General features: G+C 46.8%; 2 protein-coding genes across 2 annotated transcripts in view; both read right to left on the bottom strand.

Annotated features, from left to right (window-relative positions):
* The window catches only part of mcf2a (MCF.2 cell line derived transforming sequence a), a 28,831-nt gene extending 13,441 nt beyond the window's left edge, over window positions 1–15,390 (bottom strand). The window contains exons 1-13 of the mRNA XM_080841106.1: window positions 15,024–15,390; window positions 9,109–9,177; window positions 8,292–8,406; window positions 7,950–8,040; window positions 5,938–6,057; window positions 5,532–5,648; window positions 4,741–4,890; window positions 4,309–4,430; window positions 3,924–4,038; window positions 3,461–3,580; window positions 2,611–2,802; window positions 2,037–2,228; window positions 339–510 (exon numbers count right to left, since the gene is read on the bottom strand). Of these exons, the coding sequence (XP_080697232.1) occupies window positions 339–510; window positions 2,037–2,228; window positions 2,611–2,802; window positions 3,461–3,580; window positions 3,924–4,038; window positions 4,309–4,430; window positions 4,741–4,890; window positions 5,532–5,648; window positions 5,938–6,057; window positions 7,950–8,040; window positions 8,292–8,406; window positions 9,109–9,177; window positions 15,024–15,081 (1,633 nt within the window). The 5' untranslated portion in view covers window positions 15,082–15,390. The remainder of the gene's footprint in view (window positions 1–338; window positions 511–2,036; window positions 2,229–2,610; window positions 2,803–3,460; window positions 3,581–3,923; window positions 4,039–4,308; window positions 4,431–4,740; window positions 4,891–5,531; window positions 5,649–5,937; window positions 6,058–7,949; window positions 8,041–8,291; window positions 8,407–9,108; window positions 9,178–15,023) is intronic.
* A 5,238-nt stretch (window positions 15,391–20,628) lies between these two features.
* atp11c (ATPase phospholipid transporting 11C (ATP11C blood group)) overlaps window positions 20,629–24,357 on the bottom strand; it is a 63,954-nt gene continuing 60,225 nt past the window's right edge. The window contains exons 29-30 of the mRNA XM_080841096.1: window positions 21,367–21,397; window positions 20,629–20,800 (exon numbers count right to left, since the gene is read on the bottom strand). Coding sequence (XP_080697222.1) covers window positions 20,769–20,800; window positions 21,367–21,397 — 63 coding nt within the window. The 3' untranslated portion in view covers window positions 20,629–20,768. The remainder of the gene's footprint in view (window positions 20,801–21,366; window positions 21,398–24,357) is intronic.

The following is a 24,357-nucleotide window of genomic DNA, read 5'->3' as shown; positions in this document are numbered from 1 at the left end:
TATGTATGTATATGTGTGTGTGTGTGTGTGTGTGTGTGTGTGTGTGTGTGTGTGTGTGTGTGTGTGTGTGTGTGTGTGTGTGTGTGTGTGTGTGTGTGTGTGTGTGTGTGTGTGTGTGTGTGTGTGTGTGTGTGTGTGTGTGTGTGTGTGTGTGTGTGTGTGTGTGTGTGTGTGTGTGTGTGTGTGTGTGTGTGTGTGTGTGTGTGTGTGTGTGTGTGTGTGTGTGTGTGTGTGTGTGTGTGTGTGTGTGTGTGTGTGTGTGTGTGTGTGTGTGTGTGTGTGTGTGTGTGTGTGTGTGTGTGTGTGTGTGTGTGTGTGTGCTCTCAGGCTTTTTCTACCGTGTTTGGGGGAGAAGATAGGTGATTTGGAGCGGGGCTGGTGCTCTGGCCGGGGGGCCACCAGCTGGATGGGGCGGACGTGCTTGTCGGCCAGCTTCCTCAGGCAGGCCAGCCGGCTGTCAATCATCCCCTGCACGGCCGTGTGCTTCTCAAAGGTCCTCCCTATGTGGGTCTACACAGGAGGGAACAGCACACCATCACTCCATCTTAGAATCCATCACCCCATCACTCCATCTTAGAATCCATCACACCATCACTCCATCTTAGAATCCATCACACCATCACTCCATCTTAAAATCCATCAGACCCTCACTCCATCTTAGAATCCATCACCCCATCACTCCATCTTAGAATCCATCACACCATCACTCCATCTTAGAATCCATCAGACCATCACTCCGTCACTCCATCATCCATCACTCCCTCACCCCATCACTCCATCTTAGCATCCATCACCCCATCACTCATCACTCATCACTCATCACCCATCACTCCCTCACTCCATCTTATCATCCATCACCCATCACTCCATCACCCCATCACTTCATCTTAGCATCCATCAACAAACTATCACTCTTATATTCTCCTCCATCCTTTTAAGAGAATTGTTATGAGAAGGGTGATGAGAGGGTGGAAAATACGTAAGGGATAATGTATTGTCCGGAGGTCATTATCCAAAAAATAAATCCCGACGGGGCAAACAACACCCCGACGCGCGCATATTTTCTACCCTCTCATCACCCTTTTCATAACAATTCTCTTAAATAGATGGAGGAGAATATAAGAGTGTTAGTTGGTTGATGGATGCTAAGATGAAGTGATGGGGTGATGAATGCTAAGATGAAGTGATGGGGTGATGGAGTGATGGAGTGATGGGATGATGGATGCTAAGATGGAGTGATGGAGTGATGACCGACGGACAATACATTATCCCGCTTATTATACGGTTACTTGCTAAAAACGATAGAAGCCATTCCTCCAACATACCTGTTTTTAATGATTTAGTTGCCGTTTCATGAGTCCCGTTTAGAAATAAATAGTTCTTCAAGCAAATAGAACTTTGAAGTTTCAGGTGTTGCGTAGCAACCCATTACTTGCTGACTTCAAATTACCATGAGTCTGTTACGTTAAAATGACCGGACTTCTTGCGGAATGATATGAAAGAGGTGAATTAGAAGCACAAAACCCGTTGCCAATGACAGCGGTCATTATCTTTTCGCAGCGGTCTGTTAGCAGGAAATAATGTAGGGTAGAACGTTGGGATGGCCCATTCAAATCAACGGTACTTTTTGGAACATTCTGAAGAGCCGTATAATAATCACTGTTAATAAGGGCAGATATTTGCAGAACAAATGCTTATTCTTAGTGATTGAGAACATCATAAAGATCAGGGGTTACTTACTATGCAGTTGACTTAAACATTTCTGACAGGCATTAATGAGGCTGCTGTAAATAACTTAAGAATGTCTTTGTGGTGTTTCTCAATTATAACCCTCGATGACTGATTTAATCAGCCTGACAGGTATAATCAAGCACCATGCTGATAAGATTAAGTGAAGTGAATTGGAGCAGATGTCAAACACATTAAATCTTGCCACTGCACTGGTGCATATACAGGCTGACTGAAGAAAAGCTTCCTCACCCTACTATCACCATCACCATTTTCACCACTGAAACTGATTTCAGATCAGTTAGTACCTGAAGTGCTGGGGTTAGCACAGCCTCATATTCCATATAGAGAACATCTGAGCCAGTAGTGAGGAGCGCTGGCGCCCCCTCCTGGAAGTTCTCGATATCTCGGAGTGCAGCTTGAGCCCCCTCCTTAGACTGGAACCTATCCACCTGCTGATTCGCTAGCAGATATGCTCCATCATCACACCAGCGCTGGGCCTACAGGATAGGGCACACACACACACACACACACACACACACACACACACACACACACACACACACACACACACACACACACACACACACACACACACACACACACACACACACACACACACAGGCAAGGAACAAGTAAAATATGACAAACAAATAACAATTGGTGTAATCAAATCCATTTACATCAAACACTATAAGGCCATGCACTTTCAAAGAAGGAAAGAGAATATGTTAAATCAAAAAATCATGTTGTGTGTCTGTGTGTCTGTGTGTCTGTGTGTCTGTTGCATGTGTTGCATGTGTTGCATGTGTTGCATGTGTTGCGTGTGTCTGTGTGTGTGTGTGTGTGTGTGTGTGATGTGTGCATGTTTTGGTCTGTTACCTGCTCTAATCTCTGCAGTAGGGTCTGAATCTGTGTGAGCGTGTCCCTCTTGGCCCTGAGCGCGGCGTCCAGCGTGTCGCAGCGGTGCCGCAGCTCGTTGCAGCGCTGCATGATCAGGGCCATGGCGTAATGGTGGTTGGCAGCCAGCTGGTGTCCGTGCAGAATGAGCAGCTGAGCTTTGCCCATCTCCTCCTGCCAGGACCAACATCAGGCCATTTCCATAAAAACACACATGCACACACATACACACTCACGCACACACGCACGCAGACACGCACGCAGGCATGCAGACACATGCAAAAATACACACACAACAAGACACACACACACACACACACACACACACACACACACACACACACACACACACACACACACACACACATACATACATATATGCACAAACACACGCACACATGCACAAACGCAAACACACACAGACACACATGTGCACATACACACACACACACACACACACACACACACACACTGTCTTTTAGCAGGCTTATCAGCGTTGTACAAACACAAATAGAACAAATGGAGAACATTATATATCTGGGGAGGCCAGCCATGCTCCTGGAGAGCTTCATCACTGCTGAGTATAGATACAGCCCCAATATAACAGCCATGAATCAGTTTATCATTCCATCCAGAAGCTAATTCATCTGGATATCAGACCCAGGTGGGATAGATTAGGACTAATCCTTAACACCATGTGGCTCAGAGGACATCTTTCAACTCTGATTTCAGCAGAACAAGCTTTATAATATTCATGAGAAATGATAAAACATAGCTTCAAACCCTTTGGTATGTTTAGGTCTTTGTATGTGTGCAATCTCAAAGGACTGACCGGTGCTTTGGTTTCGAGACTCTCCAGGTCTCCGATGGCCTGCTCTGTCTGGGCCAGGGTGTCTCCTGTGCTGCTTACAGCCTTCTCCTGAGCGGAGAGCTTCTCCAGTGAACGCTCAGTCTGTGCAGGGGGAGGGGGAGATGAAGAGAGAGAATATCCAGCTAATGGGGATTGAGTACTCAAGTCTATGTGGGGACACTTTCTTTCCTTATACATGATTAAATGGGGGTTAATGGTTAAGTAGCTTATGAATGCTATCACTCAATGGATATCCATTAACTATGTTAATGTGTGCCATTAGATTATGCTATATGAGAGCTTTCAATGCTAGTTATGTTCTGCTTTCAGGGTACAGAACAAGAAGGCACCATTTGTGTATGTGTGTGTATGTCTGCGTGTTTTGTGAACATGGAAGTTTATGTTCTTCAGGAAAGGGGATGGGTTTTCTTCTAATGGTGGGCACCTCCTGGAAGCTGGCCTCGTATCTCAGCAGCTGTAGGTACTGCTGCAGCTTCAGGTGGTGCTTGTCGAAGAAGCCGTCGAAGGCCAACTCCATGTCCCTGAGCTGAGCCAGCAGCCTGGTGGGAGTAAACATGACTCCAATTTAGACTCACCAGTGCCTTGGCCTTCAGCACATACCAGAATCAGAATCAAAACAGAATCAAAAACAGCTTTATTGGCCAAGTAAGTTTGCAAAAACAAGGAATTTGACTACAACACAACAGTGCAACGGTCTAAGAAAGTATATACAAGGAGGAATGGCTATATACAGGAGCTGTGAATTTTGAACACAGCAAATACGTGCAAATGAATGGCAGAACTGTGTGTGAGTAGGTTTGAAGAAGTACCTCTGCACTGTCTCCCAGTCCTGAGGGATATCCCAGTGCACCAGTGAGCCTTCCTCCTTCCCAAACGCCTCCAGACTGGACAGCAGGTGTCTACCCTCCCTCATCACCGACCTGATTGCATCCTTCAAAGAAAGTCACAATCAGTGTCACATCAGTGCAAATAATGTATTCTACCACTGGTGCCAATTCAGATGGAAATATGCCCTTTCCTATACTTTCTGATTAAGACTCTAATATTCAGTGTCCATACAGTGTATGCTGTGAACATATACTGAATACTGAACACCTTATATTCAGTGTCCATATACTGTGTGTTGTGAACATGTACTGAATACTGAACACCGATATGCAGTATAAATTAACTTCATGCCTGCGGTGATTAGGAAAGTGTGTCATTACAATCTGATAATACAAATAAGAATGGGTAAATACTTTGAGTCTTCTGTATTTTTCCGTGTGTGTCAGCAGCAGGAACTCAATGGCGTTGCCCTCCTCTGGTAGCTCTGTCTCAGCCAACTCTGTGCCAAACGCCTGCAGCATCTGAGCAATGTCCTTCACCATCACAGCAAAGCTCTCTATGGCCTACACACACACACACACACACACACACACACACACACACACACACACACACACACACACACACACACACACACACACACACACACACACACACACACACACACACACACACACACACACACACACACACACACACACACACACACACACACACACACACACACACACTTCAGAAAATAGGGTGATGCTTCCAGACAGCCCTGCCAATAACTTTATCCACATGTGTCTGTTATCCAGAGTAAGCCAGGAATGTGTGTGTGTGTGTGTGTGTGTGTGTGTGTGTGTGTGTGTGTGTGTAAGAAGAGCACGGAGTGCAGAGCATGGGGATGTAAAAGAAACAGCTTTGAAATGGGGATCTGCTGTGCACTGTCATTTGTGTTACGACCACAACATGGAGCTGCATCACAATGATGCCAAACTGAAAGAGGCAAAGAATGTGTGTCGCCTTCTGCCATGTGTGGTACACACACACCCACACTCCTGTGTTACGTTGACCAGCACTGATACGCCAGCAGACTATGACTATCATAGGCATTCATTGTGTGCATGTAGCATATGGGGCTAAGTGAGCGTGAAATCAGAGTGTTGACTGTATGACTTTTGTTGTGATTTTATGACAACTAGCATGTGCAGGGCCACACCGTTCGCAGGACAATCCAGTCACTGTGGCAGTAGTCCAGGGTTCCCCCAAACTCAGAGGTCAGCTGGTTCTCACTGATGTAGCGCAGCAGGTCTGTGACCGAGCTGAGCATCACCACCTGGGGGGGAGGGAGATGGTATTAAGCATGCAGTCACGCAAAGAAACACAAAGCAAACGCATGCAGAGACACATCACATACACACACCATATGTTCAACCCCCCCCACACACACACACATATTTGACAATCTTGACTTACCAAGACTAAAAGTATGACAGGAAGTAAATGCATATGATAGAGCTGGCACAGCTGTAAGCATGGTCATATGATCAGGTTAATGATCATACTGTAGCGTTGTGGTCAGATGAAGCTATGCAACTTGTGCTTTTGGGTATACAGAGCCTTACAGGCATTTTGAGCATGAAGTCCTCTTGGCTGAAGCGGAAGCCGAGGTCTGTCACTGTGCGCTGGAAGAAGCTGGTGGGTCTCAGGACTAGGACGAGGTGCAGGTTCCCAGGAAAGGAGGCCTGAGAGTGTGGGAGACAGAAAAAGAGTGAGAAAGAGATGGAAAGAGAGAGGGGGGAAAAATGTTTATCCATTTGATTTAAAGTGTCATCTGAGAAGACAGATGAGAAGAATCTGATTATCTAGAAGTTCAATAATGCTGCCAGATTTGTTGCTGTCCAGAGTTTGAGTGCAAAAAAAACACCCCAGCATACATATGTCAAATCTAGGCAACATTAGCATTGCCTCCAGCGTTCTTTGTGTCTCTGGAAGCCACTGAGGGACAAGGACATCTTACAAGGACCCACATAAAGCCATCCTCCATTGCCATCTTTCCAAAACACCAACAAAAACAACATGTTGGCATGGCATGATGACTGAGCACCCTGCTGCTCAGCTGACAGATCCATCAACAAATCAGGCTGTAGACCGACCACAGTGTCACTCAAGATGATCTGGCCATCATGCTGAGGCTTATTACTGCTCATCCTAAAGTCAGCCTGACACAAAGCTACAGCTACCCTATTCAACTCCCACTGAAGCCTTTACAACACGTCATTAAAGAGCAGCGTCACTGCAATCACTCTTATGCAACGCACAGTTCAGCGCAGGTGTGCTGACTCTGCAGTCTCAAGAAATCGTGCACATTTGGTCTGGAGCCGGGCTTGATTTATTGTATACGCTAGACCCACAGAAGTACACATTTTTCATTTAGGACTATAAACTCTCTTTAGTCTTATGTGTTCTTTGAATGAGAAACTTTGGATAAAACAGACAGAATTCATGCAACGCACATGACGTCAGCGCCGTTGTCGTGGCTAATTTCGCGGGAGCTTCCGATTATAATTTTATCTTTAACGAACAGGATTGGGTATGACTGGTATGTGCTGACTGACATGACCAACGAAGTTCGTAGAACGTTAGTGCTGGCAGAGTGACCACTCAAAAACCCACTTGACATTCATGTGTCCTCGAGGGAACACCGACACTGACGTTTGTTTCAACTGTTATTGACAAAACATCCCTCCTGCAGACATTCTTAACAGTAACGCTGAAGGATTTTATTACAGCGCATTTAATACACCAACACTCGAACGGTCACGTCCACTTGCATCAATGGCATGACTAAGCTAAAATTCCTATTCCGCGCCGCAGCATCCCGCGCTAATGCTCGTTGCCGCATTGTAGCTACCTCTCCACCTCTCTAAACTTCTGAGCAACTCTTTGGACTGTACAAAGAGAGAGATAGAGAGACTATTACCGCGGCCCTCCGTAATCTGGGCATGCCTCGGCAGAGATCTTGTTCGTTCATAGAGGGAGAACTCTTCAGTGGACGAAGAGGAGTCTGAACCTCGCCCATCTTGTCCTGACAGCTGGTGCCCGCGGCAGTGGACGGTAATGGGACGGAGCTCCGCAGCGTCAATGCCGCTGCCACACTAGGGTGGCAGCAGCGTCTGCATTCTTCCCTCTCGCTCTCCCTCTCTTCCCCAAAAGCGTCATCATGTAAAACGTCCACGTAAGTGCTGCTGCGATAACTGCCGCGAACACGTGCTTTTTTTGCCATCAATATGCAGTTATCTCATAGGCTATGCAGCGGGAACAGCACATGACTGAGACTACATAAAGCATACCCGATAAAATATATCACGAATTACTATGGAAAGTTGAATTACAATACTGATGGGACAAACACCTACAGCTGCACGTACTCCACAATTTACTTCCTTAACGCCAACGCAAAAAGTTCAGAACCTTGGACAGCAACAAAAATCGACCCCTTTACAGCAACCACACATGTTTACTTGCATTTCTCTCCCAGCTACTTCCCAACAGTCCAGTTGTTGTGTATAAAGTCTCCATTAACTAAAACAAAATCGGATTTTCAAATATCAAGAAGAAATATCATTTCTCTCACCGCAATCCTCGCAAGTGCTGTTTTGATGGAGCCCCATGTATCCAATCTTCGATCTAATACGATGATAAATTTAACTCCAGGTTGCCGTGCTCTATTATGAAATTAAAGATTTATGAGTTAAAAATAATAAAAGCTCACATTCTCCTACACCAAATACATATCCAAGTGGATGTTGTATGGAGTAGGCTGATGGGTGAAATCAAAGTTTCAAAGTATATTTTTTTGTCTCTACTGAATATATATATATTCATGAATATGATTATAAGGGTGTGATGCAAGGGCACAAGGACGTTTTTATAAAGAAAGAAGTACACACACATACGTATATACAAACACACACACCTTGGAATGAAGGTAAGGTACGTGAGGACTTTAGCCAGAGCCTCCTCAGGAATATCACTGAAATCAGAGCATTCTGGGAGTGTGATGATAACACTGGAGTCTTCGCCACGACCCCCTGGTGCAAGGGTCAACATCATGAGATTACATTCACACAACAGCACAACAAAACACTGTAACCACACAATCCTACCCTGCCATGTTAAAGCATGTTATTTGACCCCACACCTGCAACTGTATCCTAAGGGCTGCTGATTTAAACAGGGCTCAATAGAGGGTCTGACCACTAACAGCTTTTAGAACAGTTTGAAAAAATATTTCCACAAAATGTGAGCTGTACTTTTATAAATGTCAAATCGGCAGAAGGGGCTTTGGTTATGTCAGAGTGAGAGGCCTGGGAGACCACAGGGTGCATCGGGCGCTAATGAGAACTTGGCTTGTCTCGGCGAGAGTTAATGAGATTTGTAGCTTAGCTTAGCCTATCCTAATGAATGACACATATCTCAGTTTAGTATGTGTTAATGGCTGAGAGCCGAGCTCTGGGACTGTGCAAAGGAGGAAATGTAGCACTGGGATGAATGGGCAGACAGGAGCTTTGCTGAGGTCAAATGCCAGGGACATAAATGGCTCCCTGGCTGTGCTCCAGCATGTCTGGCTGTAAAAAAAAACCTCCCTGAGCTCCAGGATCTCTCACATGGATGGAGAACAGCTGCCTATCACAGTATAGCTGAGGCCATTTTACGATCACTATATGGAAAGATTAAGTCCTGCATGCAGCAGTGTAAACACAGCAATGAATGATCTTTAATGGCATTCTTACCTGATAAATAAGCCACTTGCTTCTCAATAAAGCCACCCACCTCTTTCATGCTCAAGGGGACAGTAACCTCTGGAAAGTCAGGCAAAACATGCAGTTAAAGGTCTGTAACTTTCATTAGATTCTCCATACAAAAAAAAGAAACATTTGTTCAAGTGTTGTTCTTACATTGTCATATGCAGTATTGCCACACTGTGTTTGTGACAGAAAACAACACAATCTGAATTAAAAGTGGGTGTTCTAGACTGTAAAGACAGTTACAACTAAACCATGTATCTATGTAACCGTGAGCTGTGAGCCTGCAAAATGGCTGGTCTAGAGAAAGAGGATCTGGTGTATTGTTACTGTGTGAGCTGCATGTCTTCACTGAGTCTGTACTGGATGGCGGCCAGAGAGCTGGAATCCCATTAAAGTCAGATAAAGGGCAGAGGAGAGCTCGGTTTCATCTACACACGCTCTGGAGCACCCATCCCACATATCCCATATTCACATTACATCAACAACAATGGCCCCGTCCCAAACACTCAGGGCCTCAGAGACAGTGGGATATAAAACACCTTCTTCATTCTCAGGTTTGTTTTTCCAGCGCCTTTCAACTTGTAATAGTTTATGTCATTGGCACACTTCTTTGGAAAGTACACCAGTTCTCTTTCTATAGCAACTTCTGTTTCTAATAGACCACATACCTAATTCAAACTGACAGTGAGGTGCAAGGCAGCTGCAAACCTAATGCATTGTACTGTAAGGGACTTGAAAAAAACCTTCTCTCCAAACTGAATCAATGTAAACTTGAAAGTACATGCATATTTCCCAGGGATCCAGTTAAAACATTTGTATTTCGTTAAAGTTGTGATTAATATGCTTACAAAGGACATGGTTGTAGAATCATCTATATAGTAGATGCATATAAGTGGCTATTACAGGCATCTGCTGTGGGTTTCACAGTATGGTGGGCCCAGTAGTAGGCCTCATTAGGCTCTGAAAGACCTTTGCATGTCAACAGGGAAGCATGGGGCTGCTGCTGATCTCCAGCTGGGAAGAACCAGTAGCGCTCGGCATCCTGCTGGCTCTCTGACCTCCAGCTGTGGAGAACCAGTAGCTCTCGGCATCCTGCACACTCTCTGGCAATCCCCCTGCGTGCCCTCCCTGCCTACACAGTCTCCCTTCACCAGCCCCTGTCCAGTATGGACTTTATCTCACTGGAGTCCTGCAGGCTCTCTGGCAGTCCCCCTGCGCGGCCAACGCATAGACAGCATGCTGAGTAGAGTATAGAAGCTGTAGGCTGAGGAGCCATGCTGGACGTCCAGCTGAGGTGGGTCCAGTGAATGTCCTCCATCTGCTGACTCTCCCTCCGCCAACCTCCATTGCTAATTGCTCCTGAATAATGCTGTGAGGGTTTATGGGGATATGATAAAGAGGGACGTGTCAGCTGAAGTTGAAGTTCAATCATGTTTTCAAGGACCACATACGTATCCTGTCTACACAATTAGACAGCAGCAGAGAGCAAGCAAAACTGAACACACTCATATCGAGTCCCCTCCACCATAAGTGTGTGTGTTCATGTCTATCACAGCACCGTCGATATCTCCCCCAGGCATCATCTCTCATCCCTGTGTCTATGCACATTAGCTAACATTGTGCATGCAACATTCAGCCAAAACAGTCAACTCACCAAAGAAAACCAAAGGTCTCTTGTGAATGATTAATAGGGCAATGGGAGATTAAAATTGCATGAAGGCTCCAACAGGTAAAGAGAGGCTGGAGTGAGCTGTGGTGACAGGCCTCGTCCCTCGCTGTGTGAATGGAGTTGGCGCTCGAGCTGCTGGGGCTGCATGTTTCATGAGCTCGGCTCCAGTGACGCCGACCTCACATAGGGCACTCTTCCTCGCAGAGGTTACGGTTTCGTGGTGCAGGTATGGCGTCGGCGAGGCAGAGACACGTGTAGCGGTTGTGTAAGAGCAGCCTGGAGGCCCTGGTGTGATTATGTGAGGAGTGCAGTGGCTGGCCTGAATAGTGGCACTGAAGCCAGATGCATGGCAGAGCCCTCAGGAGAACAGAGTATTATGCCGTGTAAGGTTATTCATGCTGGTACTACATGTGTAAGAACCTCTGGCTTTGTCAAGCTCTGCAGTATTTCACACACACAGAAAATAGACACTGCAGAGCACACAAGTCAGCAGTATCCAGTAAAGCAACTAAACTATGGTTGACCTGCAGTGTTCAAGGGTTCAAAAAGCTGCAAATGTCCACTACCCACTACTACCCCTGGTCTGTATTACATAAAAGCCATCACAGTAATAGAGGAAAGGCTGATGTCTATCAGCTTTCAGGATTAGCCCTGACTGTCTGCCTGAATCACACGGCGGCCATTTTGAGAGAGGAGATTTGTATTTGTGGAGGAGTGCTGTGTCCTAAAAGCGCCGCTGCTGCTGCTGCAGCACCCATTCTCACTAATACGGGTGTGCATCCTCCACCCCCTCCCTCCCCCTCAACCACGCAATACAACCACGCTACGCAGCCTCATGCATTAAATAGCACCGCCGCGGGAAGAGTGCTGAGCCTCTCACAATCTGCCCAACCTCTGTGTGCGCTGCAGACTGATCAGTCCATCACCTGTTCTGCTGCTTCTTCTTCACGTCATGTTAACTCAGAAAGGTCGATCGCGTGGGACGTGCGGCCACACTCGGCTGTTGTTGGCTGTTAACATCGCATCCACCAGCAGGCAGGATTATGGCTGAAGACTGTGCTGTCATTAAACACACCCAGCTGCTCCTAAGCCACACAAACACGCAGACAAGGTGGACACTTCCTGCCTCTGTGGCCTGTTCATGACTTGTTGTCATAACAATGCACCAAAGCAAGCATGCACAGACACACAGACACACACAGACGCACACACGCCAGCCTTATGATGTTTGCTCAGTGCCAGATTATTAGTGTATTATTTCCGTACCGTGTGCTCAGTCAACACAGATAGTGGAGTTACCTGACTACTGCAAACACTGCAGTAGTGTGTGTTTAGCCAGTCCTAGTTCTCCCGATAGACTGGTGCTTCTTTTTTTCCATATTAAGTGCAGTAAGGGATGTATTAACAATAGATTCATCATTGTGCTGTTCATTACATTGGGGCTTGAGCTACATATGAATGGCACACAGTGATGTCTCTGTCTCTCTCTCATGCCCACTCACACTGACTGTATGTTCACGTGCACCACATAGGATTGGGCCGGATTCGAGGTCAGGAGATATTTTTACCAAACAGGGATTTCAGTGCTAAGGGGATTAGTGTGGAGGGCTGCTATAGCCTGAGGCTGTGTGACATTCCACTGAGGGCCATCTGTGCCTGTGGGGACCGCTGTTTGTGTAATTGCTTAATGTGATCTCCCTTTGCAGTTCATCACTTAGAATCGCAAACCTGATGGCGTACTACAGCCACTCCAAGTGCATTAATAATATTCATTTTCAGTAAATGCCTGTTGGTATAATCAAAAAATGTAACCATTAATCCAAATGTCCAAATGTATCTATCAAATATTTTTTAATTTAAAATATGAAAAGCACAAAACAGTACCAAACAGAACTCTCTTAGTTGCCCATGCCACCAACTTACACACAGACATATTAACAGACTCACTGTTAGTGCTTGTAATCCCCATACAATGTTATGAATGAGAACTCAAGGTGTGCTAGTACGGTCCTGTAGTAAGCGTAAACAAACAAACAAACAAACAAACAAACAGTCCACTCTGGGCCAAAGGGCTTTCACTTTCACACACACACTTACAGGGGGATTGAGGAAGTCAAAGTCCACACAGAGATTAACAACCCGCAGCACTCTAAACCTCAGCTGTGGCTCATTTCTGAAAGAGCTTAGCTTCTCTAAAGCTCTTCTTAGACGTTTGGTTCCCTGCAGAAAGTGAAGGAAAGTAGTTCGTGTCCACGGTCAGGGCAGTGGGACATAATCAGATACTCAAGCGCCAGGAACCTGTAGAAGCACATCTTTCCTGAAGGCTAAATGCAACCTTTAGTGTTAGCACTCAGCTAAGAGATCTGGCCATGATAAACACATAGCAGCCATGTCTGATTTCCACAGTGATATCTGACAGGTAAACACACATCATCAGAGAACATTAGCAGAACAGGAGTTTGATTTATTCAGTTCTAAGATATGCTGCTGTATATGTGGATGTAATGTCTTTTGCATGAGTCAGTCTCAGCCACTGATGGTTATCTTTGGCCTCTGGGGCAGGGCCCAGATTGAGGGTGCTATACCAGGCACGGGTGGGTTGGGCAGAGGGCAGAGCATCAGGTCTGTATATGGAATAGAACATGTTGTAATCTTGTCCCATCTCTACCTCCCTCCCTCGCTCCCTCTCTCTCTCTCGCTCTCCAGATTGAACATGGGCCAGCCTGGGAGGTACAGATCATGTTTCTCATCACCAGACCTCACTAAACAAACCCGGAGCAGGTATAAAAATAGCTTATTTCCCTGTCAATGTTACCTTTAAAGTAACACTGTGCAACATCTTGACACTTTTTGAGGTATGGTTTTATAGGTAACTAGCTTTTGTACGATCCTCAAATTCATTTTGATAGCGTATGGTCATGTGAAGGACAGATAAACACCTCTGCCTTCCCCACTAGCCATCCAGGATATGCCCTATGTAGTTCTGTGTTCCGGGCTGGAACACCCTGCAAAAATGGAAGAAAAGCTTTCACAGCATGACATTGTCAGCTATACTGCCAAAAGGTACCAGTTAGTGTATTGGCAAGCTTATTTCAGTGTGAGCTGGGCTTTTGGTGGTGTTTGCAAGGTGGTTGGGTAGTTAGCTTGGCTAGTTTTGGAACAGAACTCCTTAAGCAAGGCACCCTAGAAGCACCATACATTCCTAGCTTTCACAGAGGCTCCATCATCAGAATGTCAAAACAGTTGAACCATGCTCTTTTCTTAGTTCAGTATACCTGAGACCTGAAAGTGAGTATAGCAGTATCATTACAAATCAGCATAAGTTGACTGTCCCTAATTCAGGTAGTTTAACATCTCTTACATTACAACTCTGATAAGGTAGCCGTGAAGTGTGGCAACATTGCTGGATATTTTCCTGGAACTTTTGCCAAGCTTTACCAGTTTTAATGGGCCTTTAATTTTTTGACACTATGGTATAACACAAAATGAATCACTTCTTTTTACACACTTTTGAGGGGCAACTGGAGAAGGGAGCAGAAAGGGCAGATGCATGAGCACCTGCTCCCCCTGAGGAGTCTATTGCCCCTGTGACATCTGGTTGAGCAGGAGACCCGTGCCACTTCAATCATACATTTTTCATCAGTGGCTTTGTCCTCAATTTACCAGCCAATATATTACAATATATATATATATATATATATATATATATATATATATATATATATTTTACAATCGGTCAACTGGTTTAATCACAGCTTACTGGCTTCCATGGGCCCAAATCCATTTATATTTTTGATAGATGCAGTAATTTACCAACAGTAACTGACTGTCTTTGCCAAGTCTGACTGCTGTTATTGGTCCAAGAATCTCCTTGAAATGCATGTATTTGTATCCCCATAGGTACTGGGATGTCTTGTATTCTCAACTGGCAACTGTGCTGTTTACTGTAACACATGTACAACACAGTGAAAATGAATAAGTATCCTGTGTACGCTCTGTCGGACCTCCGGTTTTAAAAATAGTGCATGTAATCCTGCTGCTACATGACTGGAGGCTTTTCACATAACCAGCTCAAGACTACATCAGAACTACTAGCGCACAGGAGCTCCCTGCTATCCTGTCTGTGTGTGGGGCCCAGTAGACGCTCAGGCGAGCACTGGCAATCACAGATATAGACACACACACACACACACACACACACACACACACACACACAAACATGTTTACTTACGTTGCAGTGTATTTTCCAGCTCAGAGCCAGCTTGCAGAAGGCTGTAGTAGTTCTCCATGTTTGTAAGGGAAGGGCTACAGCACCCAGGCCTCTGCTCCAGCCCCCTTTCCCTGGCAAGGTAGCCTGTTTGACGGGGCCGGCTAGGCCCTCACATCCTCCAAGGGTACCACAGCTTCACACTCAATCTACTGCAGGATGGAGCGACCAGGGAAGGGAGAGGAGGAGTGGTGAAACTTCTCTTCACTTTTCCTATCGGTAGACTCCAGTATCCGTCGCAGGCTTGCTCTCTCTCTCTCTCCCTCCCTCTCCAGCTGCTTCCCTGCCGCAGTGTCACCTTGAGATGGACGACTGCATCCTGTCCCCTCAAAGCGCCCACTGAACCCCCTCCTGTCCAGACGAAGCGGCCTCTTTTTCGAGCTGCAATCAATGGCAAAGCTGGTCAGGCCACTCAGGACCGCAGATCTGCTGCAGTGCCTCGAGAAGCATCCAGTCCTACTCACCTCACCTCACACACACTCACAGAGAGCCAGAGAGAGGGAGGGAGGGAGGGAGGGATGCGAGAAGAGGGGTGTCCTGTCTCAAGCAAGCAGAATATATCCCTCAAGCGCAGCAGTGCTGCACTTCAAAACAAACACAGCCCCCTCCTGCACCGGCCCTCTGACATCTCACTCACTCACTCTCTCTCTTTCCTCCCTCGCTCCTGCCCTGCTAGCTGGCTGGCTGGCTGCTGCTGTGGCAGCGCTGCGTCGTGTGAGGCTCAGGCAGCTGTCACACTGCCAGCCTCCCTCCCACCTCTCTCTCTCTCTCCCTCCCTCCCACCTTTCCCTCGCTCTCAACTTTTCCCCTTCTCCTTTTTCCCCCACCCCTCTCTCTCACAGGCTCCTCCCTCTCTCCAGCTCTCCTCGCCTCTCAGTGGCCAGTGAGGAGGCAAGGCAGAGAAGCCAGAGCCGAACACCTCTGAACCCAACCCCTGCCACACAGACCCAACCAAACACACACACACCTCTGAACCTCTGCCAAACAGACCCAAACACACACACACACACACACCTCTGAACCTCTGCCAAACAGACCCAAACACACACACACACACTTCTTAACCTCTGCCACACAGACCGTACAAAACACACACTACAATACAACTACTGTCAAACCACTGAAACTATTCTCCTCTTCCCTCTCAGTGGCAGTGTCCAGTGTGCGTGTAAAGACATTGCATATAAACATGCATATAACATGAGCTGCTGTGTGGCACAGAGAGACAGTTATATGAACAAGAGGCATTGTGCGTTACGCAACACAGAGCAGCACAATGTCACATTCTTGACCAGCGCACGCAGCTTATCTGAAACATGAGCCGACATAATTACACCACTGCTCTGCGTGTTTAAATGAGAAGCATCTCACGATGACCCTCACGCAGCATACACACTAACATGTACATGCTAAACACACACAAAATGTATGTGCTGTGTGGAGAACTGCACACACACACAGGCACAATGAGAGCTGCTGCTGCTGCCTGAGTGGGAGGGAGGGTCCACCTCTGTTTGCAGTTTCATCATTGCAGCTCATCCCACTAAGCCTCTCAGCTACTTCATCACAGCCCAGCATCTGCTTAGCCCTCTCACACACACACACACCATCCACATAAACACACAGTACACTTCACAGACAAAGCCAAATACAGACACAAAGGCTTCTCTGTTTGCAAAACAGTTTTATTACAGAAAGAATTTCTGATTTGGAACAAACTGGTCTTTTAAAGAGGTACATTCAGATCAGAAGGCTGGCGTCTGAACGCTCCAGATGTAAAGGGGAGGGGGGGGTCCTTGACCAGGGGGCAGGGCTGTCCTCGTTTGTGCCCGCTGTTAAATCAGCACAGCCCCACAGCCCAGTCACGCCTTAGCACTTCCACTGCCATGTAGCCTTTTAGTTCCTGTTTTTTTTTTTCTTCCTTTTTTTGGACATTTTCTTTTTTTTATTACAAAAGTGGCTGGAAAAGGTTGCATTAAAAATACAATCAATCAAATCATCTTCATTTCTTTGTATACAGGCAATTATGAGAATCCAAGAATTTTTCTCTTTTTTTAAGCTCTGAAAATAGCATCTCTGATGTCATTTAAAGGTTTGCTTTACTTGTAGACTTTTAACAATGCAGGCAGGTCCCCCCCCACCCCCACCCCGATCCCCAGACAACTCCACCATACTCTGACAATGGTGGCAGTACAAGACCAATTTACATCACCAGTTTTGGGGGTGTTCATTAAAACAGGACCCCATGTACAGAGTACTGACAAAGCCTTGCCTGCATGGATCACCACTCATTCTGAAAACCACGTTAGATTTAGCATAAATGCTTATTAAGGATAAACACATCTTCAATTTTAGTGCATCAATTTCATAAATTAAACAAATACACCTTCATCTGCCCTTCTGGTTTGGCCCATTTCAGGAATCACTAAGCGAGACACAAACTGCACTCTTGCGTGCAGGAGTTTGACTTTGCCTCAGACACACTGCCCTCTGCAATGCCTCTTATAGATCCGTAGTCCCACTGTAAAACGCTTTACTGTCTAGTAGAAGAAATTCAATGCAGAAAAATTACAATATAGCTCTTTAGCAATCTATAGCTCTTTTTAAAATATGTTTTTTCCTCTGATAGATGAATCACCTATAAATCTGAGGCTGGATCCCAAGACACAGACCAAAAGCATCCCTGGACGACATTGTGATATAACCACCACAAAACCCAGGGCTACAATTGTCCCCGTCTATAAAGTCTGCCAGCAGAGTATTTTGTATGGGGAGAGGGGGGGGGGACAGGTGACCCTGATGTGGCCTCTAGGTCATGAAGGGCCAGAATGTGACAGGGTCCAAAGCCAGAGAGGTTTCAGATGCATGGCATCAGGACACAGTCACAGGTCACGGACCATGTGCCGACCATCACTGCTGTCGAAGACGACACGCAGCCTGCTGCTCTGAAACTGAACTAGAACACAGTAACATTCACAAAGAGCTGTGTTGCCTTTTGATATGCTCGAAAAACATACATTTCAGTCATATGTTCATTCACTTAAGCATGCCAGAACTGGGGTGGGGGTGTGGGGTGATGGTCATGACGCTCAGTTTGAGCTACTTTAGGGGCACAAAAAAAGGCAGATGGCTAAGATCGACATGGCATTCATTAAAGGGTCTACAAGTGTGTATGACTGGCAAAACTCAGGTAAATCCTCCTCGCTCTTGGACACACTGGTGTGCCCGCAGTGGGCCGTGTGCATTCACTGAGATCAGACCTCTCTAGTCTATACCCGTACCCATCTCTTCATGAGTCGTAGGGGCCACACTGATCTCAGATCAGCTTCTCTCAGATACATCTGGCATGGGATCCTGAGGAGCACAGTTCTCAGCCCACCACTGGTGAGGGAGAAGGATGTGGAGGGTGGGGGTGGGGGGGCTGCAATAGGGAGCTCAGTTCAGGCATGAAATAAAACCACCACCAGTCAAGGTGAAGTTACCATGGACATGACACAAGCAAACCTAACTGGCACATATTGATAACAGCTGACGAAAAAAAAGGATTTAATGGATCTAAGGATTCATGTCATAAAAATAGAAAAAAATTTGTGAGTCAATTTACATGTTAACAATAAATACAATGTTCAGAGAGAAGAAAAAAAAAAAAATCACACAAGTCAAATAACAAGTCATTCCGTAAATATTTGTTTTTAGAAAAGTGATTGAAATGGTAATGTTAAAATGGAATGTATGAAGCTCTTAACTATGGAGAGAATTAGAGTGAAACAAACAAACAAAACAAAACAAAAAAATCAAGAGGCAGAGCTGCAATCCCAGCCCAATTGACCAATCAGTGGTAGGGGTGGTGAGGTCAGGCAGACTCAGCATGGCGTGGCACGCCTCACAGTGGCACTGCCTCTGGATGTATGGGAGAGCTCAGGAGAGCGATACGTTCTCCAGCCTCAACACCCCCTTATGCCAGGCCGTTACCCGCGTATAAAAGCCATTACATCACATAGTGTATACGTGGGTCTTTGATGTGTGTGTGTGTGTGTGTGTGTGTGTGTGTGTGTGTGTGTTGATGTGTATATATCTTTAATAACCATAACCATGTGCCTTTCATATGATAACCAAACAAGTGAAGGGGGCGTGGAGAGGCGTTGTGAGAGTGGGGAAGTGCAAGTGCGGTGCTGGGATGACTCAATCGTAGGGCTGCTGGACTGACAGCATTACAGGGTCCACCCTGATGTCATGGCTCAATGTGAAACACAGTTTCTTTCAGCGCGGACTCCTGCCTTCAAATCCTGTTTCAGACACTAGAGGGCGTACACGGCCTATGTCTCACACATTCTCACACACACACACACACACACCCTCTCTCTAATAGACTCTTGCACTAATTTTCATTTTTACCTGAACCCCCCTCCCCCCTACCCTGACGACATATTTTTTGGCTTTAAGCGACAATATACTTTTATAAATAATCACTTTGTCTTTGAATAGAACATCTTTCATACAATTTCATTCTTAAACCATCTTGTGGTAGTCTAAATATTAACACCCAATAAAATAGAAACAAATCAAGCCTAGACTAAAACAATTCCGGAGGAACGGGAAAAAAAAAAGTTCCAAAATGTCATGTCCACTTATTTCACTTTTACAAACACACACACACACACACACACACACACACACACACACACACACACACACACACACACTCGATTCTGATTGGGGAAATGGGAGTATGGGGGACGTGGCACCCTAAGCTTGTGCCTCTACACTCTTCTAGTTCCCGAGTGAGCGGTCGGTGCACTTTAAGACACGGCATGTTGTTGAAAGGCAGCTTTTGAACCCACAGGGTCGAGGCCCTCGGTGCAGCATCTTCACAAGAGCTCTACGTGTGGCCCTCTCTGGCCAGGGAAACTCAAAACACACAAAATCACACAGAAAGCTGGGATTCACGCAAAGCCGAAGCTATGAGAGAAGTTGGTGCTCTTGGGACCTGGTGGAATTGACACAGAACTCTTTCTTGAAGCTAATAGAGCTAAAAACAAAAGCCTTGAATCAGCCCAGACTGAGCTGGAACTCAGGTGGACAGGATGGATTGTGGTATTCCTCTAATGGGGGCAGGATTTGGGGGGTTGGGGGACAGGGTGTGCCCTCGCCTTCATGCGGGACAGGGGTGCGGCTCACGGGAGGGACGGCTCAGGGTGGGGGTCACGGTGGGGTCACGCTGGGCAGCAGTGCTGCAGAGACCAGCTTGGAAGCTTGCTCACCTCCAGCGTGTGGCATTCAGAGAAGGGGCAGAAAAGGGCAACAGCAGGGTCGGTATGGTGGGGAAGAGAAGCGAAGGGAATAAGAAACAAACAAAAAAAACTAAAACAAAAGTCATGCTTCGCCCCCCTTGGTGTGAAATGTTCAGTAAAAATATGTATAAAAACACTGAGACACATACAAAGCCACGTGTGGAGAGACCCTGCCCACAGTATGCTCCGGAGTGACACATGCTGAGGAATGAAACGAACACAGGGAGAGGGAAGGATAGAACAGTGGAGGCTGTAAGCCTGCTGTTTTGCTTTGTCCATTTTTTTTAATTTTTCGTTTGTATTTCTTTATCCTCTTTCGGTTCATTTCCTGGTTTTCTTTCGCCTTTTTGGATCAGGCAGGAGAGTGGGCAGGGGTCCTGTGAAGTGAAACCCCTTTCAGTCCCGCTCCTGCAGATGCTTATACGATAACGGTGTGACTGCTGCAACTTTCTGTGGAAGACACACACACAGACACGAACACAAGGTGAGTCAATCCTGGCAATCAGACAAAAACTAAAAAAATTCCCACAATCTGAATCAGGCATAGAATATGAGGTTATATAAGTGGACACCTGCGAACATTAGGTTTGACTGCATTCCCATATTGCTCCACACATTTTCTACTACACTATTAATGTATAATGAAAACATCTAGCTATCCCCCCTAATAGCCGTAGTGAAAATGAATCAATACGAAGAACCCTGGGAACTACTCACACAAATCAAATGATCTATTGGACTGTTAATATTTAATCTTTAAAAGAACCTTGAAGAGCAAAAACATCCTTCAACAAGTGTAACACAGACATATTGAACGTATTGATTGGTCAAACATGCATAACAAAATCACCAGCACGACTGAAAGAGACCCAAAGGGCTTGAGGATTAGGTTGGTGGTGATTAGTTTAATCACTGAAAGCCACGGGATCATTGCCCTTTCTATTTCAAACATGATCTCTGCCTGCCCCCCCGAAGCACATGGGAAGGGGGAGAGAGGAGTCCGATCTCTGCGTTACCTGGCCTGTGGATGAGGGTGTCCTCAGTCAGCTAGAGAAGGAGAGAGAAGCTTGCGGTTAAGCGCTGCCGTCATGATGAATGAACACTGCCAACATCCCCCCCCCCCCCCCCACACACACTCCAACCCCCCTTCCCTCCCCCACCTAGAGAACCTGCCGCCCCCGCCAGCAGAGACGGAGGCCCCTGGCGGGGCGATGCAGCAGCAGCCAGCAGACACAAGCAGCACAACACGGGCATGCACTGAGAGACCACATGGGGTCTGCAGGAGGCAGAGTGACTGAGGAGGACGTCACTCTGCACCCACACACACATGATGGAGGCATGGCCCCTGGTGGAGGTACCAGAGAGGGGTTTTGTGCCACCATCGCTGTGGCAGAGCATGCAAGATGGACCAGAAGAAAACACAAACAAGGAATCCCAAGGGTACTGCCACAACCACAAAGGGAATGACACAGACATGGCTACCACAACATTGGGGTTAGAGGAGCCCGCTGATGGGTTATTCAACAAAGACACCAACACCCATGATTCTTCACAAGACACACACAAATACACACATGGACACACACCAACGAACAAAACTAACACACACACACACACACACACCCCACACACAAACACACACACGTAGGACCTGAGACAGAAGATTCCCTACAGACCAGCTTGGCTTGAATTGCAGAATTGAGTTTCATTAAAATCAGATTAGGGAGAAATTACTGTGAAGAACATGCAGGGACCAAGGTTAGAGTGGGCCCAGTCCCTCAGTGAGCTGAAGAGACCATTAATCCAGCTATGCGGTCATCTATTGCATTTAGAGGAAGTATCTCACTATCCAAACTTCTTCTTGTCCAAAACTACACAATCAGTAAAGGAGGTTTCAATGTATTAATCAGATAGTATGAAATAACCAAGTGTCTCTTCAGCCAACCATAGGGACCTTATCCTGCAACGTGGAGAGAACAGAAGAACTGGGAGAGGAGCTTGCTCTGGATTTAGAGTTCAAATGGAGGAGAAATACTCAGACTCGGCCAGGGCGAAGATGTTTATTTCATTGGAGGTTTATTTCATTGGGTGGAGATGTTTATTTCACTAAATTGAGATGTTTATTTCATTGGGTGGAGATGTTTATTTCACTAAATTGAGATGTTTATTTCAGGGGGCTCTAGAGAAGCGGATTGGCTGCTGAGGGTCGGGGTCTCAGAGAGAGGGAGGCCTGTGTGGGTGAGAGGGGTAGGGCTGGTACCTGGTCAACAGACAGTATTGGACTCGTCTGAAAAGGTTCTCATGAGCAGGGGTCTGGCTGAGGCCCGGGGAGACTTGGGGGCCCCTGCGCTCGTCAGCCTCGGCTTCTTCTGAAAGGGCGAGGGGAAAGACACTTAGGACCAGAGCTTCACTCTCTTACTCGCACACACACGCCCCACAGACATACACCCCCAACCCCCTCGCCCCAACACACACACGCGCACACGCACACTCACAGTATACGCACACACACACACTGGACACCTGCTAACATCAGGTTGTTGTACTGTTTCTGGGGTGCTTTCAGGTCCTCTACTACAACTCCCACTCGCAATCGCATCAAATGAGGGCAGAGATGCAGAGGTAAACCTTACGGGGGTGAATAACTCCGGTCCCTATCACTGGGAACAAGACACACATATAACACTGAGACGGACCAACCCCTTTGGTAAGTCTGGGCCACCTCAGACTTCAACCAACTACACCGACATCCATGCCAAGAGCCCACTGCTGGAGCTGTGGGAGAGCCAGGCGGTGTCAGACCGTGCAGCGTGGACATGCAGGGGGATGCCCATGTGCTTGCGTGCTGAGTTGCGTTAACCTGGACCGCCATGCAAAGACAGCAGACACTGGGGGAGCAGGCTGCACAGTGGAGCACCACCTCTCAAGCGACAGCACTCACTCGATCAGTCAGTCAGTCAGTCTCTCTCTCAGTCAGTCTCTCTCTCAGTCAGTTTCTCAGTCAGTCAGTTTCTCTCTCAGTCAGTCAGTCAGTTTCTCTCTCAGTCAGTCAGTCAGTCAGTCTCTCACTCAGTCTCTCACTCAGTCTCACTCACACACACCAACCTAAACAATACAGTCATTGGCCCCATGTAACAAACATTTACATCACAAAACCAGATAATTTTGGACACACCCTGCGACACACTCTGACAGACAGACAGACAGACAGACAGACAGTCAGACAGTCAGACAGTCAGACAGTCAGACAGTCAGACAGTCAGACAAACTCTGACACACACACCATCAATAAACAGGCTCCATGTCAGGCTGGCAGCCGATCCCAATGCACTCATGAAGAGACTAGTGCCAGACTCAAACACATCAGGCCTTTCCATGCCCAACGTCTGACTGAGCACTGGTGGGGATGCCAGGCCTGAACTGGAGGAGTGGACGGGTAACAAAGGGAGGAGAGGAGGACACGGACAACAGGCAAGCCAGTACAGCCAGAGGCAGCATGGGTAAAGAGGAGGAGGAGGAAGAGGAGAAGGAGGAGTTAAGTTAAGGAGCAGGCAGAGAGACCTCAGTCACTCCAGGAGAAGCTGTGAGTGCTGGCGGTCTGCGACAGCATGAAGATGGTGGACGTCCCAGAGGTAGGAAGGCGTCGCTTGATCTGCGGGCATTAGAGCAGAAAGAGAGAAGGGGGGGGGGGGGGGGGGGAGAGAAAAAAAAGAAAAAAGGAAGCAGTAAGAAAGGGCAGGGGAGAAAAGGTCAGAAAGAGAGGAAAACAGACTAAGTAGTCTAAAGGGAAACTGTGAAGGTTAGAAGAACTCAAAGTCTGTTAAGAGGGGGGAAGTGGGGGGGGGGGGGATACTGAGAGGATACAAATGACCACAGAAGCAGGTATAGAAGCTGTACAGTTTGTTGTGAAGGAGTGTCCTTGTCCTCTGTAGCCCGAGAGAGACGGGTCCTCATCCTCATCCTGACGGCCACTCAACACACCTGACCACTGACCAGCACTGACCAGC

The sequence above is a fragment of the Sprattus sprattus genome, assembly GCF_963457725.1.
Source record: "Sprattus sprattus genome assembly, chromosome: 6".
In the NCBI taxonomy this organism is placed as follows: domain Eukaryota; kingdom Metazoa; phylum Chordata; class Actinopteri; order Clupeiformes; family Clupeidae; genus Sprattus; species Sprattus sprattus.
Note: the sequence above shows the minus strand (reverse complement) of the source record. Positions and strands in the feature narration are given on the sequence as shown.